Genomic DNA, 21,974 nt, shown 5'->3' on the forward strand with positions numbered 1-21,974 from the left:
GCCAGAATTGCTGAGCAGGGATGGCTAAAGTAAACCAGTTCTAAACCAGACAATGTTAATTTTACTCCCAGATTTGGATTCCAGGTTTATATCTCCTCAGAGATAGCAGAAACAATGAGACCTGGGTTTGAGATGTACTGCTTAGAACCAGGCTCCAAGGTATTAGCTGAAACTTTTCTATGCAGACTTTGAGCCAGGCTATCCAAACCTCATGATGAAAGACACTTATAACTCACTGGTATTAAAGAAAAATGGCAAAGATTGGGTTTTCAGATAAGTTTTTTTTCTACACAAGACCAGATCAGGGCACAGCTAATTCTGACATGTTATAGTTTTATTTTTTATTTATTTATTTACTATATTTATATACCGCCCCTCTCAGCCCAGAGGTGACTCATAGTGATTCACAAATTGGCAACAATTATAACAAGTAAAAACAATCAAGAAATTCTTTTGAAAGCAATAGCATATGATATAAAGAAATATAAAAACCATACAAAGCCTTAAAACATTATCGTGAGCATCTCCATGTCAAATCGTTATTCCATTGCATTATCAAATAGTTCCATAATTCCATTTAGCTATGCTGTATTTGGGAAGGCCTGCTCAAAAGGCCAGGTTTTCACCTTTTTTCAAAAAATCAGGAGGGAGGTAGTCGATCTTATATCTCTAGGCAGGGTGTTCCACAGTCGAGGGGCCACCGTTGAGAAGACCCTGTCACTCGTCCCCGCCAGACGCATCTGTGAAGAAGGCGGGAACAAGAACAGGGCCTCTCCAGAAGATCTTAACACCCTAGATGGTTCATAAGGAGATATACATTCGGATAGGTAAGTTGGACCAAAACTGTATATAAATATACTGACATGCAAAATTCAGTATCTACTGCTCATACAATCTTTTCCCCTGTTAGCCTAGGGAAAAGATTGTATGAGCAGTTTAATTCTGAGCTTGAAGCATACTACTTACAAAACTTGACCAATCCTTAATATTGTGCTGCATTCACTGAAGCATGGTTCAATTTAATCCCATCTGCTTTAGGGAATGTCCTATAAGGATCATGTTTGTTCTTGTGGAGTAAGTTCTGTTAAATCTCTAGCTCACATTTGTTTTTTCATGTATCTTTTATAAAGATGAGAGACTGAAACAAATTATACCTCCTCTATGTAAGTTCCAAGGTAGACCTCTGTACTGGTACTTGGCTAGAAGATTGTGACAAAAATGTTAACAGAAGTGGTAGCGAAACGCATCTTCCCTGCTGCCAAAATCAGTAAGACTATGAGACAGAACACCTATATAACAACTGGATTTGTCTTATGACCACAATGTTGCTAACTTTTTACATTTTTAATCAACACCTATATTATTTTTGAGATGGCAGGATTATAATAAAATGGGATATTAGAAATCCTATACTTTTTCTAGTGAAATGACAAAAAAATCTATTTTAATAATGTGCCATTTTATAATAATCAATGTATACAACAAATGATATTTTATATTTCAAATTGTATTATAGTAATTTTAATATGAATATTTTTACTGTTCTGTTTTACTATGTATTTTATATATTTCCTAATGGTCTGTTGACTGTAATAGAAGCTCTTGTAGTTGTTGAAATGGAGTAGAAATGGGAAGACTATTTGAACATAATCCCAAAAAGTGGCTTCATGAGTGTTAAGAAAATCCTTGTTAGTTGATAATATTCACAATTCATAATTTATTCTGTATGCAAAATGCTTTTGAGTGTTTTTATGTACAAAAGACAGTATTTTCAATGAAGGAAGCAAGTTAGTTAAAAGGAAAACAGCATTTTCTGCACAGATCATAAAGCTTATTTGAGAAAATACAATACCTATGCATAAGATATTTTTTCTGTGCAAAAATGCCACACATGTTCACATTTTTCTTCACAGAAAAGTTCCAAAATTCAAAAAAATCTTTTCCTGCACAGTTTTCAATGAATTTCAAACAGTGGTGAGAATAATTATTTGTTCTTAACTGCAAGAACGAAATGTAAAGCTTTACATCTGTAGACAGGATTGAAGAAAATTAGTAAAAGGGACCATAATAGACTAAGTATTACTAGTTCTAAGGATGCAGACAGATATTTGTTACCATTTCAAATACTTAATGGAACTGAGGACTTAGGAAAACATATTGGACAGAGCAGAGGACTTTTTATCTATTAAGTGGGTAGGCTTTCTGTTCATCCTCTCAATGCATCTTAATAAGCAAAGGGAAAATTCTGGTGTGACCGTCAATAGTATTATTTTTTCTGGATTAATGAGTTTAGAGTGGAAGGATTTGATCATAGGTCTCTCTTAGAAGATAAAGACTTCTCTTCAGACAGGTATCATCTCTGCATAATTACTGTCACTGCCCTGAGCATTTAGGACAAAATTGTAAATCAGTCAAGTAAAGGCCAATGAGATGTTATTGTGTCTTGATTTCATGCGTAGGGGGATTCAATTGCAAGGTTCAGCTGTTTCTTGTATGATAATCCCTAAATCTTTCCAAAAGTGTAATTGTATCTATTATCTCATCATTTTGATAAGTGATTTTGCATTCATTTGGGAAATGCAGCTGTGTTTCTTACAGACAGATCCAACCTATTAATGAAATGTATTGAAGGTTAGGTGGTGGTTTTTTTTAACCTTCATCCAGTTAGACAAGGGATTTTACTATTCCAGGATCACACAGAATTTGTTTCAAGACTCATACAATACTTAGACTGTAAGACAGTTATATGGCATTGTCCCCTAAATAGTTGTAAACAATGTTCCCAAGTTTCAGCCACCTGGTATGCACAGATTTTTAGGTTTCTTACAGTTTTTTAAACAATGCAAAAATTACATTGGGGAAAATGTTTTAACAAATCTATTGAAGTTTTCCATTGAGGTACTGATGATGATAAAAATACCCCATGCATTTTATACTTGTAATGTGATATGAAGAACCTGTTATGAGTGCTGAGATGAGAAAGTAATCCCCTAATACTCAAAGAGAGAAACTAGAAAATGACTGTAATAAAAAAACCATGTCCATACACCAAAAAAAAAAAACATATTGTTTATGAAGATTCTAAAAGGAAGGCAAAAATATTCAGTTGCTTTGTAATCAGTTACTTTGTAGGCAAGACGGAGTTTACATTCCAGATTTCCGAGTGAGATGGACTTTGCTAGAGACTATAACCATGGTTGCCCATGAACATTTGGTATGTGTTCCACGATACAGAAATGTTTGGTGAAATTTTGTATGTCTTCCTTGGAGTGCATCTCTAACACACATTTGCATGCTTGTGACATTGATCTTCAGTGTAAAATTAGTCATTGGAGAAATGGTATTTGTTTCCTCCTCACCACTTTCTCCCAGAACAGTCCTAAAATGGAGTCCAGATAGATATACTACTTCTATTGTTTGTCATTTTGCCAACCTTATGGATTAACCCCAAGATGGATTTTAGAAGACCTATAGTCTATTTCCAAGTATTTAAAACCATGACCAAGATTGATTTTTCACCCCACGCTGGCAAGTAACAGTGAATAGTTGCGCTAGACTGGCAGTTTCCTCCAAAGCTTCGCAGGCAAAAATGTCCTCAACCAAAATTGCAATTTGCAAGCAGAAAATTATCTGAACATCAGCAGGGCAACTTGTCATGGGGAAAAAAGGTTGACAATTGAACCCTGCATCCACTGCAGTTGCCCGTTCATGAATTACAGTATTTGACACCAATTTGATAGACAGAAAAATATACATGTCATTGCCAGCAGAAAGTAATCACTTAGTCTGAGAATATTCTTATATCTCATTTGGAATTATATTTCTTCAAGGTCAATGTGCTTATTACGGAATGGGGGTAATTTAAATGAAAGGGTGACTGGTTACATCACACACACACAAATCCTGTAATCAAATGCAAATGCTCTGCAGGGGCAGTTTTTTAAAAAGCATAGAACTATGGAACTATTTTTGAAAGGGTACACTTAAAATGTGATGGCTGTTTTCATTAGAACAAATGAACTATATATAAAGTGGCCCAAAGGCAATTTTGTTAAGAGGGTGATTTTCAGTAAATGAAGTGGGTGAAAAGCAATCTGATCAACTTATTTCTTTTCCCTTGTAGCAAGAAGGAAGTGTCAAATATTGTTAATGTTAAAATAATATCTAAAAAAATATATATTGTGGGAACTGTCACTCTTCTTCTTTATCAGAATATGGTAATGAGGATGTGGTAAGAGCCTGGTAGCAATGATGTATTTTATCCTTGAAATTTCATTGTTCTGTTAATCACTCCAACCCTTGCTTAAGAACATGAATAGATCAACCATAGTGTTTGAACCACTCTATTCAAAGTAAACCCAATAGGACAAGTTTTCCACTGGTTTGAATGAACCTGTTCCAAAGGAGGCAATTTCCAACTTCATATATGATAAGATACTTCCTCTTCAACTGCTGGTATGAAGTTTAAACTCAACCCTTGAAAACTTAGGGGGCTGTACTATTACTTATATTTTTAAAACATACCAAGTAGTAGTAGTAGTAGTAATTAATAACTGATCCTAGTGCTCTAGTAAAACACTATAGTAAGGCTGTGCCTACACAGGCCAAGTAAACCAGACCCATATTGCAAGTGCTGCAGGGAGTCCTCAGTTGGATTTGCAGCAGAAGCACTGTTTTCAGTTATTAATCTGAAACAAGGAGAAATAGAACTTACATTGCAGCTCCAGTAATTCTGCTGTTTTAGAGGTATAGACAGCTGGATCTGGCCCAAGCCAGAGTCCAAAATTCAACAGACCTACTGCTATGCTTCCAGTCCAAACCAGCTCCCCAGCAGAGCCCTGCTGGTGATGTCATTTCTCTTGGGCACATGGCTGGGGACCTCATCAGAAATGACATTGCCAGCAAGTTTCTGTAAGGGAGCTACTTCTGAACTGCAACACAGTTGTAGTAGCCTCAATGTGCTCTTGGCTTACCAGTTCTTCTGGACACCAAAAGGGCTCCAGGGACCCTTCCACGCTGCACTAGGGCAACTTTGGAGCACAGTAGTCTAAATTATTTTGGTAAGTGTAGGTGCAACTATAGTTTCTCACTTTCTATGTAGACGAAGGCTGAGGAGATGTGCAGTTCCACAATATCTGTCAGATCATAAGATACATCTCCTAGCCTATTATAAACTTTTAAAAGTTTGGATCTAACCAAGGTATTGTGGTTAGAATCAATACATGAAAAAACCAATTAAACTAACTTACTAATTTAACTGGATTTATATCCTTCACCCATACATCGCATGCTTATTATTGCATGTTGAGTAGTTGGTAGACTCCAGCTTAAACAGGAAGAGATTAAGAAAACTGTTTTGTTAAGAAAGCATTGTTTCTTTTCTATATTTTAATGGAGCATTTGGGGTGTCAGCATACTTTATAAGTACTAACAGTACGGTATCATTTTAAGACATTTTAAATGATGATTCTTCCAAATACTATAGGACTGTCTTTACTGAGGAGAGAGTTGCCTGCATCTGATGAATTAATTTTCATCTGCTTTTCAGTTTATTTCCTAAAATAAATGGCTGGTATGCCTGTTTATGTATGCTATTATGTTTGCATTTAATAGTAATTTCATCTTGAAACATATGAATCTATTTGCAATCATTTCTGCATTATCTATCGCAGGGCACTAATTTGTTCATGACTGAATATTTTCTGTGTTTAGTTCATAAAAGCAAGAGGATATATTACCTTGGTCTTTGTATCCTGCTTTTCTATCACCTGTGGATGGAAATAAGGGTGACAGCAGCGGTTTCATTTCAACAGGTTATTGCATCAAACTTCACAGTGATGGATGCCACACTAGGCAGACTAGCAAATCCTTGTGTGACTTCAGCAATCCCTATTTCATATCTGATTTTCTCCTAATTTACTTGAAACAATGAGAACATTACTGATTGAATAACCTTTCCCCCTTTTTTCAGGTCTCCAAGAAACCCAGAACAGAAGATCATTAAGAGAGTAATTGCTCTTGAAGGGGACATTATCAAGTAAGTATTTTACATCATCATCTTATGGCTATTTTAGTACTTTTTCAGTAAAATTTGAGTCAGTATCCCAGACAACCATGACATTCTGTCACTTGAGGGCTCTAAATTATTTACATGGGTATCAACACTGTGGTGTTTTAAATGAGACAAGACTAAGTAGACAAAATATTCATCAAATCTAAGTGTGACTATTTCAAACTATTTTTCTTAGTATTTTTATTTATTTAGAGTAATCATACTATACCTTTCAACCCAAAATTTTGCTATAGCAACTTAAAATTGATAATTTGACAGTTCCCAGCCCTCAAGCCTGCTGTCTAATAAGACACCACACACAAGGAAAAAAAAGATGAAAATAGAGGTGGGGATTTACTCTAGATCAGTTGCAGTTGATATAGAGAGATAGAGCTTCTCACCAGCCTCTGGGACCAAGGAATGATGGGACTGTGTTTGGCTGTTGTTCTCTCCCTCAAAAACAACAATGGATGGAGGTCTTCTCACCAGCCACTGGGACCAAGGCACAATGGAGGTGTGACTGCCTACTCTTTGCTGTGTCATAAACCACATCAAGTGGCAGTTGATATGAATGGAGGGCTTTTAATATGCCATTGTGATCAAGACACAGTGGAGTGACAGTGGTTACATTTTCACATAATCTTGACCCCAGAATCTTGATTATATATGTATGCTGTCATTTGAAAGGAAGAACAGCAGACTAATAGTAGCATTAAATAAAGACGTGGCTGGAGGAGAGGGAGAAAGGGAGAAAAACATTGGCCATTTTTTCTATCGGTGAATAACATAGAAATTGTGTTCATCTTTATAGCACCACTGCATAAATTCCAACACTTGTTAATCATGATATGGAAAATGGGGTGATATACTGAAATCACATTTTCCCCATTATAAACTGCAATGAAGAATGCAAAACATATATTGTTTTGCACATTTGTTCAACTTCAGAATCATTTTTTTAAAAAAATGATATTGTACTGCAGTGTATTCTGAACTAATATTTTTTTTGGGGGGGTGAATGTCATTAAAATGTCGATATGGAATACAATTTTAAAATGTATATAGGTACTAAAAACTCGATAGAGCAGTAAGAATTCAAGCATGTCTGGTCATTTTACATCCCATTTATTTATCAGACATGAAAATCTGTATTAACTTTTCGTGATTTTTGAATGTTAAAATGTATGATACCAGAGCAAAGAACATATTGGTATAAATGTCATAGCACACGGATTCACATAACTCCGTTTACCATGTAAATATGTCTGCTTTAAATTATTATTCATTTTTGTTTTCTCACAATAAAGAACTCAGGTTGAAATTTTTCTCCCAACTTCTGAGTTACAATAAAGTGGTCACTGATGAATCACCAAAAAAGAAGAAATGCATTTCCATAAAAGGTGTTTCTGGCTTGCACAAAAGTGACATGTTCGAATTTATATTTATATAATTTGAAGGTTGGAAACATGTAGTGGCTAAGGCTCTCAGCTCTCTCCAAACCACACCGCTGAAATGCAATGGTAGCACATTAAATGCCATTAAAGCAAGCCGTTTTCTGCCAAAATTTAAGAGTAACTGGGGAAATGCTATCATGTCTGCAGTTTCAGTCCTAGGCCCCATCAACACTGCCATATAATGCAGTTCAATGCATGATGAAACTACATTTTATGGCAGTGTAGATGAAGCCCTAAATGTTAAAATGTGTTTATTTAAATTGGTTCATTTTGGTTTAGTTTATAGCTTTATATTAAGATTCTTTGTTTATTGTTTTGATCTGATGCATTGCTTGTCAGTTTGGCATTGAATGTTTGCCATTTTGTTAATTGTTGGAAACTCCCCAGAGTCCCCTTGGGGAGATAAGGTGGGTTATAAATTTAGAATAATAATAATAATAATAATAATAATAATAATAATAAGAGTTCAAGCAGATAGTCATAGTGTTTCCCTCTAAACAAGATGTGGATTGGACAATCCTTGAAATATAGTGCATATCAGAAGAATCAACGAGTAAATTTAAGCACATTCTTCCCACTACAAGTAAGCCTTTGGAAACTGCAAATACTATTTGCAGTTAAGGATGCATTTTGTGTAAAATTTTGCCTTCCTTTTTTTTTGCACAAAAAAATCCCATGCAGAAAAAATGCTGTTTTCTGCACACACACACACAAGTGGACATTTTGCTCAGAACCAGTCCCAAACTATAAATTCATATTAGTCAACAATTTCCCCAGAGTTTCCCAATACTCAAAAAACACATTTTTCAATAACTGAAGATAGACAGACAAACATTGTGTCTGTCCTTATCATCTTGAAAAAGAGGAGTGATCCATAGCAGATCATAAAAGAAAATACTGTCCTCTGTAAGTAAAAGCCCTTCCTACGCTTCAACTACAACTCGACTTTTGTCTCATTATCCCTGACTGCTGGCTGTTCTGGCGGAATGATAATAGGAGATCTTCATATCCATCGCTGGGAAAGGTTGCTGTAAGGTACATTCATCTGGACAAGGGGAAAGTGGGGTTTATAGTACCACGAATATTCACATAAAACAGATTTCATGCAAAGAGGTGATTTCCTGTGAATCTGAGGCCTTCTCTAGCAAATAAATTTTGATAGAAAGATTAATTGCAAATTGTTCATTTTGAGCAGTAGTGCCTCCTTGGTTGCCCCCTCTACTCAACTAGAGTTTTTTTTTTAAAAAAAAAACAACAACACAGGAATCTGGATGGTTCACACTATAGCAGATCCAACAAGCTCTTGTGATTGATCACTTTTATAGTTCTGAAATTACATAATTATAGGAGTGAAAATGACTATTTTTCATAATTATGGTACTGCCTATTGTGGCATTTGCAAAATAAATGGTGCGATGAAGCTGTGGCATACTTTGAATATGGTAGGTGTTTACATGTTACATTTGGGCTTAAGGAACTGTAGCAATGTATTTTCTTTTTTGCTATTTATGAAAGGTGTTGGTTGAATAATCACATTCAGTCCCCGATCATCACACCCAAATGTCTCATTAGCAGCTGAAATAGAATAAATTACATTTCGCAGCATTGCACCTAAGTGCAGAACAATTTAAGTCAAAAGGAGATGACATTGAACACAGTTTTGTCTATACTGTTCCTGAAGAAGTAGGCATGTGCACAGGTTGCATTATTTCTTTTAGACCTGCCATGGGCAAACTTTGGCCCTCTAGGTGTGTTGGACTTCAACTCACACAATTCCTAACAACTGCTAAGCTGGCTGGGATTTCTGAGATTTGAAGTCCAAAACTCCTGGAGGACCAAAGTTTGCCCATCCCTGCACTAGCCTTATGTAAATGTCTAGAACACACATGGGTTCCAGACATTCACGTGGTTCATATTAATCACTAGAGGGCCAGATTGAGATGAAATTGGCTGTATGGGAAAATCAGAAGGTATGAACAAGTGGTGTTACAAATAAACATCTGGACAGGAAGATCTAATGAAGGGCAAGACACAGCTTTGGATGAAGTGTGTCCCTCATCTAATTTTGCAGTGTCTAGAGCCAGAAATCCACCTAGCACTCATCCAAACTTTTGTGGGGGAGATCACACTACTGGAAGCTCTGGAACCATTACTCAGAGCATACACCCCTTTCATTTATTTTGACCCCTCAAAAAGCAGGACAATTCTTTCTCCAGGAAATCAGCCTATTCAGCCCATAGTGGGCCTAGGATGTGGTAACTCTGTTTACGCAAGTAGATATCCATTATCTTATGTTCGGTTCCATCTGTCATACTATTCTACAAAGCATCCTAGCTATAGAAGCAGGTGGGATGCAAAGAGACGAGAGAAAGGAAATACTGGTTTCTATCATTCTGTTTCATTCACTGATCAGGATTCAAGCCAGCATCTGCTGAAATGAATGAGGCAGGGAACTTTATTGTCTTCTTTGGATGAATCTATGATTGTTCAGGACAGATGTTACATCGCTGTGATGGAGTAAAAGATGAACATAGAATTGATTTTTTTCTTGTTCTATTTTTGAGTGAACAACCAAACTTGCTCACCTCTCTGAGAGCAAGAAGAATCCAGTACATACATTACTATTAATCCTGCAATGGTAAAAGAACTAAAGAGCACTGTGTGACCAAAGACTGGAATTGTTTTTGGGGGCCTCTTGGTGTACAGAGGATATTTGTCACATAGGAATGTGTTAAGCTTTCCTGTTTTAATCTGTTGTGTAGAAAGATCTTGTGAAGGGTTTTGAATTTGGCCCAGAATAATTGGGTGATTTCTACATATATTGTGTGGCTGTGTGCGGAGTTGATTGCTAAAAAACAGCAAAGGCAACCCAAATCTGTCTTAATATTATACTTTAAAAGAATTTAACAGGTATTGGGTTGAATGCTGTGTCCAGGACTTGAAGAAAATAATGCAGCATTACAGCTGTTGGAATTATATGGTTTTGATTTGCTTTCTCTAATAGAGTTATTTTAGTCTCCTTGTCTAGTGTTAAGATATGAAGAATACTTTCAGGTTTTTTTCTTATTTTCAGTGAGAAGGGATATTTTGACATATTGAGAAAATGATGAATCGCTGATTTTTATTTTTCATTTGAAAACTTTTTGTGAAATAGTAATTTGTTCTAAAATATAGCATTTATTCTAATTTGTGTATCAAAATTGTAATTCACCTTGAGTCCTCATTTTGGGGCAAAATATAATATAAAGAAACAATTTAAATTAATCAAAAAATCATTTGTGTGCTACATTTTCTTACAGGTATTGAGGTGTAGAAAAAACTGCAGAAAAGCTCAAAACATTTTTTGAACTGAAAAACCCATTTGTAACAAGCATCAATAAAATAAAAAGGTCTACATTCACAAATCTATTTTAAAAATCTATTGCAAGTAGATACATGGATGTGTATTTCTCAATCTGTTATATCATCTCCTCAAAAAGTAAATAAGATATTAAATAATAATGGAATCCTGTGATATTTCTTCACAACAAGGCTACAGTATTCCTATCCTGTTATATACCCTCTGCCAGAGGAACAGTTTTTAGTAAACAAGGATAACTTCCTGATACCTCTGAGTGTCTATGTGGGAGGGATGTATAGAAACAAGATAAATAAAAATGGTGCGTTTCTGACACCCATATCAATTTTGCTTTCCTTCTAATTCAGGTACTGCAATCTAGTGGAACAGTGGTTGTCAACCTTTGGTCCTCCAGGTGTTCGGGTCTCACAATTCTTAACAGCTGATAAGTTGGCTGGGATTTCTGGGAGTTGAAGTTAAAAACACCAGGAGGACCAAAGGTTGAGAACTACTGTGATGGACGGTTTGGCCAGAGCAAGGATCTGAGTCTTAATTTCTCTTTTATTACTTATTTGTTTGATTATGAGGCCAGAGGAAAGTTGTACTTCTGGTGGCTACCCTTCTATGTAGTAGCAACAACAACAACAACAACAACAATATAATAATAAACCTTTATTTATACCCCGCTAACATATCCTGAAGGACTCGGTGCGGCTTACAAGAGGCCGAGACCCAACACATCAATAAAACAACAGCATAACATAATAATAGCAACAACCCCAACATCATCTGACTCCTGAAACCATCAACTATGTCAGATTTAAGAGTTCCCATAGCATCGCCACAAAATTTATAATATTCTATAGTTATTTATGCAAAGCTTGAAATTTAGGAATGATGGGTTTTGCACACTGAGAGCCCTCTCCATAATCTGAAGTCCTTAGTCAAGATTGAACATTTCCAAGCTGCAGGCTGTAGCATTCCCACACTGTCTCATTATTGTAGGGGGAAATCATTTATTTTTCATTCAAAATCCTTCTCTAAATTTTCATAGGATATAGGGAGGCAATTTTGTTATGTTTCCGTCCCCCTGCATTTTTTTAAAAAAAGATTGTAAGATCTTTTTGGGAGTGGGGAAGGCCTGTGGATGTAAGATCTTGTAGGTATGGCCTAAAACATAGAAGCATTGCCCTCAACAAACCATCTAAGGGTAGGTATATAGTTAATCCCCTGCTGTCCCACTTTCTTGGCTGCTTTTAAAGTATGCCAGTTTTGCTTTTCTCTTCCCACTTTTCCTCTTTGTTCATCGTTTGCTTCAGTTTTTGTAAACTGAGTTCAGAATGCTGAAGTCATGTTCACTCAATTATAATTTGGCAGAAGGAAGGGAGGAGGTAGCACAGAGAAGAGAACAGAGAAACTTCAGCAAGGAAGTATGTCAAACTCAGTACATAAATCCCAGGGTTGAAATAGTCATTTTGTGTATTTTTATGCATTAATAACTGTTGCAATCTTGTTGCTGAACCAAAGACTTATGATTACAGTCTGATGGAGCTCAGCCACTTATGTGCCAATTCTCTGTCTAGAGAAGGGCAACCAAGACGATCAAAGGTTTGGAAGCCAAGACCTATGAGAAACGGCTTAGGGATCTGGGTATGGTTAGCACGGAGAAGAGGAAGATGGGAGGGGATATGATAGCCGTGTTTAATTATTTGAAAAGATATCACATTGAGGAGGGGGAAGCAGGCTTGTTTTCTGCTGCTAGAGACTAGGAAATTAAGCAGTGAATTTAAATGGTAGGAAAAGAGATTCCACCTACACATGAAGGAGAACCTCCTGGTAGTAAGAGCTGTTTGGCTGTCATATATGCTGCCTTGGAGTGTAGTGGAGTCTCCTCTAGAGATTCTTAAATACAGGGAAGATGGCAATCTGTCAGGGATGTTTTGATTGTGTATTCCTTCATGGCAGGGGATTGGACTGGATGGCCCTTATGGCCTCTTCCAACGCTATATTCTATGATTTATCTGTATGCATGTTCAATGCCTAGAGGACATAGGTACTCTAAATGGACATGGTAGGATTACTTGCAGCCCATGGATCATGGTTTTCCATCTCTGTTTCCTAAACTCTTAATTATCTTGTTTATTTGTGGGTACATTTTTTGTTGGCATTTCATATTTGCAAGGAGATATTCAATTAACTAGTGTGGGTTTTAGATATATGTTTTGAATTATTTTCTAAGCTTTAAAACAGGGCTCCTATCCACAAAGGATAACGCACAATCAAATAACATGCTGTGGTTCCAGCTTCATCTTAAGATGCATTTCTGGGGAGTTGGTTTCAATTTTGCATATATTGAAAAATAAATTACTGCTAAATCTTTTGTTATATTACAAAGGGCAAGTCGTACATGCTGAAACAGATTTTAATGGAAGTTTTTATAATTGAAAACCAAAGCACAGTGACCTACTATTAAAGGCTAATAACTGATAGGATTTGTCAAAGGATGGGATCTTTTTGGTGAACGAGGCAATCAATGTACAGATTAGACATAGGTGTACGCGAAAAGAAAACGTGACCTTTGATGAATTGTAGAAGATGGCTTTGGCAGCTGAGAGTGTTAATCAGAATTTCAGCTCCAGTGGAAGCACCATTATACATCAAAATGAAAGTACCAGTTAAATATTAAAAATGAGATGTAGCACAGCAGAAAGGTATTGTCTTAATTTTGGGATATTGTGAACTTTGGCACATTTCCAAAGTAATCTAGATAAAGAAGAACCACGGCGAAAAGAAGGATTCAAGGTTTGAAGCGATAAAAATCGTTCTAGTGTTTCTAAACCTTACACAGTTGTTAAAACTTTAATTAAACAGGTTTACAAGGAAGGGTAGAGAGACCAAGTTCATAAACGAGACAGATATGCTTTGTAAATGAAGAAGAAAGCTAATTAAACCAAGCATAGCAGCATAATATTAATTTTTAAAAGCACTTCTAGCATATTTGTAGTAAATCTTGCCATGGCTACTGCATATTTCCTAATGAGTTATTCTACAGTTTTAAGTTCAGCATATTTGCTGCCAAGCTTTCCCAGCTAGGTAAGAAAATTGTGTCCTTAGGCATTATGCTAATATTTATTTCAGCATAATTAACTCTTTGAGCCCTTCTGACAAAAGGGGAACTACAATCCTAATATGCGAGAAAGCGTCTGGGGAATAGATTTATCTTGGTTCTGAAACAGTGGGTTTTAGTGGCACTTCAGGCTGAGGTATCAGTCTGAAGTACAAGACTGTTTCTGAGTATGCACATCCTTGTTTCTGAAAGTATTGCCAATAGGTGAATAAAAACGAGTCAGAGCCATTTCTCTGTCTACTTGGATACTGTTTTCTTTAGTCCAAATAGAAAAGCTGAGTTTGTTCCTCCTTGTTCTGTGTCCTCTGAAAATCTTGTCCTCACATACAGCAGCTAGATTTGCCCATAGAACAAAGGAAGCACAAACATCAATAAGAAAAGAGAAAAAGAGCAGTGTTGTTGAAGGCTTTCATGGCTGGAATGACTAGACACTTGATGAACCAACCTGGACACAGCATATTATTTGAGAATGCAGAAATGTTGGACCACTCTGACAACCACCATGTCAGACTACACAGAGAAGCCACCGAAACCCACAAACATGTGGACATTTTCAACAGAAAGGAGGAAATCATGAAAATGAACAAAATCTGGCGACCAGTATTAAAAAAAAACCCTCAAGAATCAGGACAGTAAATAAAGAACAACACTCAGAAAACAGGGAATGCCCGACAGGAAACAATCAGGGCCAGCTAACCGCTCCTAACAAGGATTCCCCCAGGCAGAAAGCAACCAGGCTTTGAAACTGCAAGGTTATTCAATGCCAATGAAGCTGGCCATTTGCAACATTCACACTTGCCTCAGGCCAGAGTTATTACTCCCACCCTGGACATTCCACAAATATATAAATCCCACTTTATATATCTAGTTTACAACAGACTTGTCTAGTTTACAACAGACTTCCCAACCTCTGAGGATGCCTGCCATAGATGTGAGCAAAAAGGCAGGAAAAGATGCTTCGGGAACATGGCCTTACAGCCTGGAAAAACTCACAGCAACCCAGAAAATGAGCTCTCCAATAAGCATATTCAGGTTTTTATTCTCTTCTATTGTTTTCACTCATTTATAATAGGAGCCAGAATTTTAAGGAAAAAAATGTGTAGGGCAGCAAGTGAGTGACATGCAGGCTTAGGAAGGAAGAGGTGTTTTACCTTTTTTTCTGACCCACGGTATGAAAAGTAGACATTGCTAGAACACAAGCAATGGGAAACTTAGCTGAGCTTTGTCTTGCATGCAACTGACTGCCATCTCGCCAGACCAATGTAGGCTGATCATACTAGGTAAAAGATGCAGGTCTGGTCCTACCATTGGGCATAGTCCACCACTGTCTTGTTGAAATGACAATGAACTATTCATGATTTACTCTCTCATTCTTGATATTTTTTACTGTAAGGCATGTGATGAGGTGCTTATGGGATTTTCTCCTTTTGTTTACTCGAACATGAGATAGCAAATGCCTCAGGGATTTTGGTAAGGAAGGGAACTGAAGAACAAGGAAGAAGACTGAAGTTTAGGTCCTACAAAGAAAAAATGTTGAGGTGCTGGGATTGCGATCCTGGTGGACAGCTTTTAGTCTACCAGTTGCCTATTCCTACTATCATTCTCATTGGAAAGCAAACTTCTAGATACAATTAATCCTGGATTCCACTCCTAATGCCAAGTTTTTTTTCTTCTTCTCTGCAGTATGTGCATTTAGGTGAAGGTCATTAGGCAGCCAATATATTATTTAGTTTTTAAAATTTTAATTCAATAGGTTTAGATGAAGGCCAGAGAGAACCAAGTTTATGAACAAGACAAGTATGAATTGCACATTAAGAAGCAAGTTATTTAAACAACGTACAGAAGCATAATATTTTTAAGTACTTGTAATGTATTTTTGCACCCTTTGAGCTCTTCACTCTTGTTATTTTAGATTTAAACATGGAGAATTGCAACCCACTTAATATGACACTGGTTTACAATTAGTTCACAGTAATGTGTGCTTTATTTGGGTTTTAAATTATGTTGGAGAGCAGTGCAGGGTGGTTTGAAACTGGAAATGAGCTTTCTGTCATTTCCAGTTTTAGCAAGAGAGGTGGCATGGCCAATGATAGGTCAAGGGCGGAGGAAAATTGACCTCATTCCACAGAATGAAGACAAGAAGAAAAAACCCATAAGAAAAAGATACGTTCATAAATAATCCAACTGGAATGGTTCAGGACATGGTGTCCAACATTTCCATAGTGACAAGTTGTTAGCTACTGGGAAGCCCCCCCCCCCCCAGTCATTTATTGAGCCAATAGACATTTCTTTTTGCATTGGTACTCCATGGTAATGATTACCTAAAGCTTGATTCCAGAGTCTGATGTTTTGTTTCCTGACAAAATAGAAGAATTTATGTAATGTCAAATATTCAGAGCTAAGACTAGGAGTGGGAAAAGGTTATGTACAAAAAAATTCAAATAATCCACCCAAATCAGGAGTGTTCTGCAGTTTCCTATAATGAATGCAGATTATAGTTCTTTTAAATAGGCTTAAAGATGGTGAGTGACAGCCATCTTTAGAAACCCTTAGTTATGCTAAGATTATTTGGCGGAGGGAAAGACCACTGACAATGTATATGGTAAGTGGTTCTGAAAATTACAGCAAAAGGTAGAATTACTCATAATAAGGAAACTATTTTGGGTGATGTCTTGTGGTGAATGACCTAAGTGCAGTTTTTCTGTTTCTACTACCCTGCATTTTGTTAGAAATGTGAATTTCCTGTGTTTTCTATGCTTTTGTTTTCTCTGAAGTTAGCTCTGAATCAGCTAGCCTCTTAATATTATATGTATTGTAGATTATTTGAAACTGTCAACAGTAATCAGTAGCCAATCAGAACATACATTTTATATTGATGACGTTTTTACATTCTAAAGAGAATGGAGAATCATTTTCTGTTTGCTTCATATTTCATGTCATTGCATAATGAAAAGTATTATGAACCATAAGTGGTGTACACTTGTCCTTCTAGACATAAATGAATGAAAAAATGTAAGCAGTGCAGCACAAAGGATGCCCATAGCTAGACTTTATTTCATTTAGCCACACAGAAAGTAACCATGCTGTTTGTAGTTTAGTAGCTGATGTTTTAAGTATATCTATAAAACACATATTGAGCCAATGAAAATATATGTTTAAATGCCCCCATAAGGCAGGTGTGTGTAGAGGGAGCTGTACCCAAAAAACATATAACATAAAAGGCCATAACTTTATTGTTAAAGCTGTATAACATTGGCTTGACATGAGCTGTAGATCCAGTCATTGGCTGGCTGCCATATTATGAACTAGGAATCAATTTCTAGATAGCAAATGTGGGTGCACCCCATATTAGGGCACCCCACAGTGTTTTTCTGCAAACTGAAAACAAAGCAGGTTTCTTGAGTTCTGAAGCTGGACCTGACCTTGTAAAGGAAGAGATCAGGAACAAAAATCACAGCTTTCCTGTTGCCAATTGTAGCTGAAGAATCGGCCATCCTTGATGGAACTTTTCAGAAAATCCTCTTTCTCTGTTTTCTCCTACATAAAACATAAGAACATAAGAATGGAACTTAGTGTAATACAAAATAAATAGCATGGTACTAGATTTCTGTACTAGTATGCTTTGATCTTTGGTTTTTATTTCCTTGTAATTTGTTGTTTGGGCTTGGCCTCATGTAAGCTGCCCCGAGTCCCCGGTGGGGGAGATGATGGCGGGGTATAAAGTTTGTTGTTGTTGTTGTTGTTGTTGTTATTAGTATTATTCCCTATGTGTTATAAAAATGTTTTGAGAACATGTTCTAGCCCCTTATAGACAGCTGTATAAAATCCACATAGATTATATGGCAGTGTGGACTCAGATAACCCAGTTCAAAGCAGATATTGTGGATTATCTGCCTTGATATTCTGGGTTATATAGCTGTGTGGAAGGGCCCCCTCAGGCTATGTGCATATGAAATATAAATGAATTTAGTGTTAAGGCTTGGGTCCGAATTCCAAGATACCTCATTATTTATGTATTTTTCTTTTTTCCAAATAAATGTTTATATCTCATGTGTGAGTTATTGTAGCATATCTTTAAGTAGGACACACAAACAGATAGGAAATAGTTGCTCAGTTGTCACCTTTGTGATGAAGGAGTATCAAAAATGGATAATGGGTGGTGCACAATCTAATTTATGAATGTGAAAAATATGTTTATTTGAAATAGAAACACATGACAAAGTTTAAAAAATGTTTAATGGGTGAAGTCAGGAAGCAAACAGGATTTTTTAAAAAAACTGATAGGGAAGCTTAGCAATGAGTTAAGTTAGCTAAATGAATAATTATCATCAGAACAGTTAGCTCTCATCTTGTCTGAGATTTTGAGGCAGACCCAATGCACTGTTCACATATATCTCATAGCTTTTTGACTTGCCCCCTCCTTGATAGAAGGCTTGATCCCTAGAAGCTAAAATGTATGCAAAATAGATAGAAGTAGATATTCTCTTTTGTTTGGTGTATCACAATGTGTTGATTTCTTAGATAAGAATATCTGTATCACAATTCACTTGGTATTAATGAAAGTTCCAAGTAATTAGAAAAACAAGTAGATTGTTTCATAGTGATAAGAAAGTACAAGCATGCTGTATCTTGTAGTTGATCAGTTTCACAGTGTAGAATTTATTCATATGCAAATGACTGAGAGCACTTAACATTTCAATTACAAGTGAAGACAGTAATGATTTTGACATCTTATAATTAGGTTCAATATACAAGAAGAAGCCACTCATGAAAAAGACTAAAATTGAGCATTTTTTTTCCTTTTCCCCTTGGGGTAAAAATCCTTGGCAATTTGTTTTGGAGGGGTCGTCATGCACTCTTCAGTTATATTCAGAGTGAAAAAAACTCAAAAAAGTGAAGGACTCAGCTAGCATTTTGTTCTCTCTTTCCTGTTCCTGAACAGCCACTAAATTCCTCTTGTCTAGGCCAGATATGGGCAAAAGATAGACCTGGGCTCACAAGCAGTGCCAAGGCTGTCTTTGCATGGTCTCCTTCAAACTCCTCTTCTGACCTAAAGGAAAGGTAAATTGCTCTAACGACAACAACAACAATTTGTTACCCACTTCTCCTAAAGGCTCAAGGTAGGATACAACAAAGTCAAAACTTATAACAAAATACATAGTTCATAGATCAAAGCACACCATTATAAAAATCATACACCAAACACAGTGTACAAAAATCAATGTAATAGAATGCAGTTTCAAAACTCATGATTCAAAGTTGACTGGGTAGGCTTGCTGGAAGAGATGGGTCTTCATATGAATCTTGGATTCCAAAATATCATTTAGCTGTCAAATCTCTTCCAGCAGGTCATTCCACAGTCATGAGATGGCTGGTGAAAAGGTCCTCCTGGTGACAGTTGCCAGTCGGGTTCTGACTGGTTGGAATAAGTTCCCCCAGAGAACCTCAGTGTCCTAAGGGGGAATGCAATCCTGAAGATAAATTGGACCCAAACCAGCAAGCCTCCAGAGAGGAACTTCACATTTACAAGAACTTACAGATCCTCCAAAGATCCCAATGGCAAACATTTGACTCACAGACCACCACAGCTATCTTGAGTCTGTTGTCCAGCTTTTTTACCCATTCTTAAAATTCCCTGGTTGTTGTATTCAATCACTTTCACCCTTCCAGTTGGAGCCCCTGGTGGTGCAATGGATTAAATCCTTGTGCTGACAGGATGCTGACTGATAGGTAAATGGTTCGAATTTGGGGAGAGCAGGTTGAGCTCCCTCTGTCAGCTCCAGCTCCCTATGCAGGGACATGAGAGAAGCCTCCCGCAAGGATGGTAAAACATCAAACATCCTGGCATCCCCTGGGCAACATCCTTGCAGATTACCATTTATTTCCCACCAGAAGCAACTTACAGTTTCACTCCTCACACACACACATACACACACAAACCCTTCCAGTTGCTCAAAACCAAATTCAAAGTGCAAAAGTAAGTTATACTCAACTCAGCAAACTGGAGAAGACCGAATGTGAAAACGGAACAATATAACTCTCAACTGAAAGAAGAAAAATACTGACAAAAGTCCTTTCTTACAATTGAAACATGGAAGCCTTATGACTTTATTGTGCAAAGCTGCCATACCACAGCATTAATGTATCACTGATCTTGGCAACTGACAGAAATTGTCTTCCTCTTTGTCGTACCTCTCAGTAATGTTGCAACTGTGACACTTTGCCACTCCAGGGTCCTGTGAGCAGATTCTTGTTGGAGAGGAAACTCTCCCCTCCTACAGCTCTGTAAGATTTTTTTAACAGAAACTTTGCCTTTTCTATTCTGGTTGGCTACCTTTGTGCAATCAAGTTATTGGAAACATTGTCTTTATGCCCATTCTCATGAACAGCAGCAACAATATGGAAAAAGATACGTGTCTATGTGCAGAGGAATGTACTAGGAAAATAATTCATCAAAACTGCACAGAAAGGAGTAACTTTCTGCACAACTGAAGTCCTATTATGCAGCAGTGTTTTATTGGGGAAAGTAGCAAGACTTGTTTTTTCTTTTCTTTTTTCAAATTACAGACAGTATAAACTGGTTTATTGTATAGTAAAATAAAAGATTTACAAGCCTGTAAAGATACAGTTGAAACAAAAGTATTTAGATTAAACCTCTCTTGGTTCTTATGAAGTTTGGTGTAGTCACTGGAGCATTATGGATGTTGCAGACAGTTGCAATATGATATTAAATAATATTCTCTAGTTGTAATCAGATGGTTCTCAGGAGGCAAACTGTAATATAAAGTTGCTGAATAAGTTAAACATTTGCTAGGTATGTTTATTGAAATCTATTATTCAAAGTTTGCAAGAGATACTTTTTATAAATTTACTGTTTTTTTCACCCTATCTCAGAATAAATCTGGAGGGTTCATCAATATTTAATTGAGACTGGCCACCTTCTCGTATGGAGTCTTTTCTGCACTTCTCTTCACTGCTGACATGCTGCCAACATGGAGTTCCCAGGAGCCCATCAAATGATGCAGAGCTACCTCCAGTAGGGCTCTATTGGGCTCCATGCTGGCAGCGCCAAGAAGCAAAGCCCAGAGGAGAAGCCGAGGAGGATGTAGGAGGAAGCTAGGGATACTGTTGAAATGTTGTGGGAAGGGATCCCACAACCACTCACAGTAAGGGTACGAAGCATTATGCTGCCCCGCATTGTCCCCTGCTTCTGGATTTCAATGTGATGAGGTCCTGGGTTCAAAATCTGCAATCCTCAGGGCAATGTTTAGAAAATGGAATGCTTTGTTATTATTCTTACAATCATAGTTTTCCAAAGAAAACAAATTTGTATGGTTTGTAGAGGTGTTTGGCCTTGAATTATGGCAATGATTAAAATGATGTTCATTCGAAAAAGAATGCAAAACAATTATACAATCCATATCATATTTGGATTTCTTCTCCCTGTCATTCTAACTGTAGGAAAATATATTTATTTGTTTAAAACTGAAATATTTCTGCAGCACGTAAACTTTTCTGATCCTGTTCATACTGCAATACACACCTCCTTGTTTGGTACTATTGTGTTTGATATAGAAATATCCTGGGACATATTTTTATATGGCCATCCTACCTTTTCCTCTCATTTGATTGTCCCAGAAACCTATACCTAATTCTTATTAGGAACTTATGAAATGCCTCTCTTGTTTGTCTGAGAATTGCAAACTGTAAGAAGACACTGTGAATTTTAGCCTTGGTGTGTTCCTGCAACATACGTATGTATAACGGATGCTATCAAAATGTTGTCTAATTGTGCTAGTTGTCTCAATTTTTTAAAGAGGAGCAAAACTTCCCAGAAATTCAAGTGAGCTCACTTGAGTAGAATGCTGATACGATTAGAAAATATACTATATATCTATGTATTGACATGGGTTGGCAGCCTTATAACTGAATTGAGCACTCAGTATGCACCACAGCAGGTTTGGTGAGCCTGTGTATAAAGTGCTTTAGTGCATGTAAAGGCGG

General features: G+C 36.8%; 1 protein-coding gene across 2 annotated transcripts in view; it reads left to right on the forward strand.

Annotated features, from left to right (window-relative positions):
- Positions 1–21,974, forward strand: part of IMMP2L (inner mitochondrial membrane peptidase subunit 2) — a 630,428-nt gene that overhangs the window by 417,325 nt on the left and 191,129 nt on the right. For both annotated transcript variants that reach the window (XM_060776139.2, XM_067469075.1), the window contains exon 4: positions 5,972–6,037. In XM_060776139.2, the coding sequence (XP_060632122.1) occupies positions 5,972–6,037 (66 nt within the window). The remainder of the gene's footprint in view (positions 1–5,971; positions 6,038–21,974) is intronic.

Source organism: Anolis sagrei, chromosome 5, assembly GCF_037176765.1.
Source record: "Anolis sagrei isolate rAnoSag1 chromosome 5, rAnoSag1.mat, whole genome shotgun sequence".
NCBI lineage: Eukaryota > Metazoa > Chordata > Lepidosauria > Squamata > Dactyloidae > Anolis > Anolis sagrei.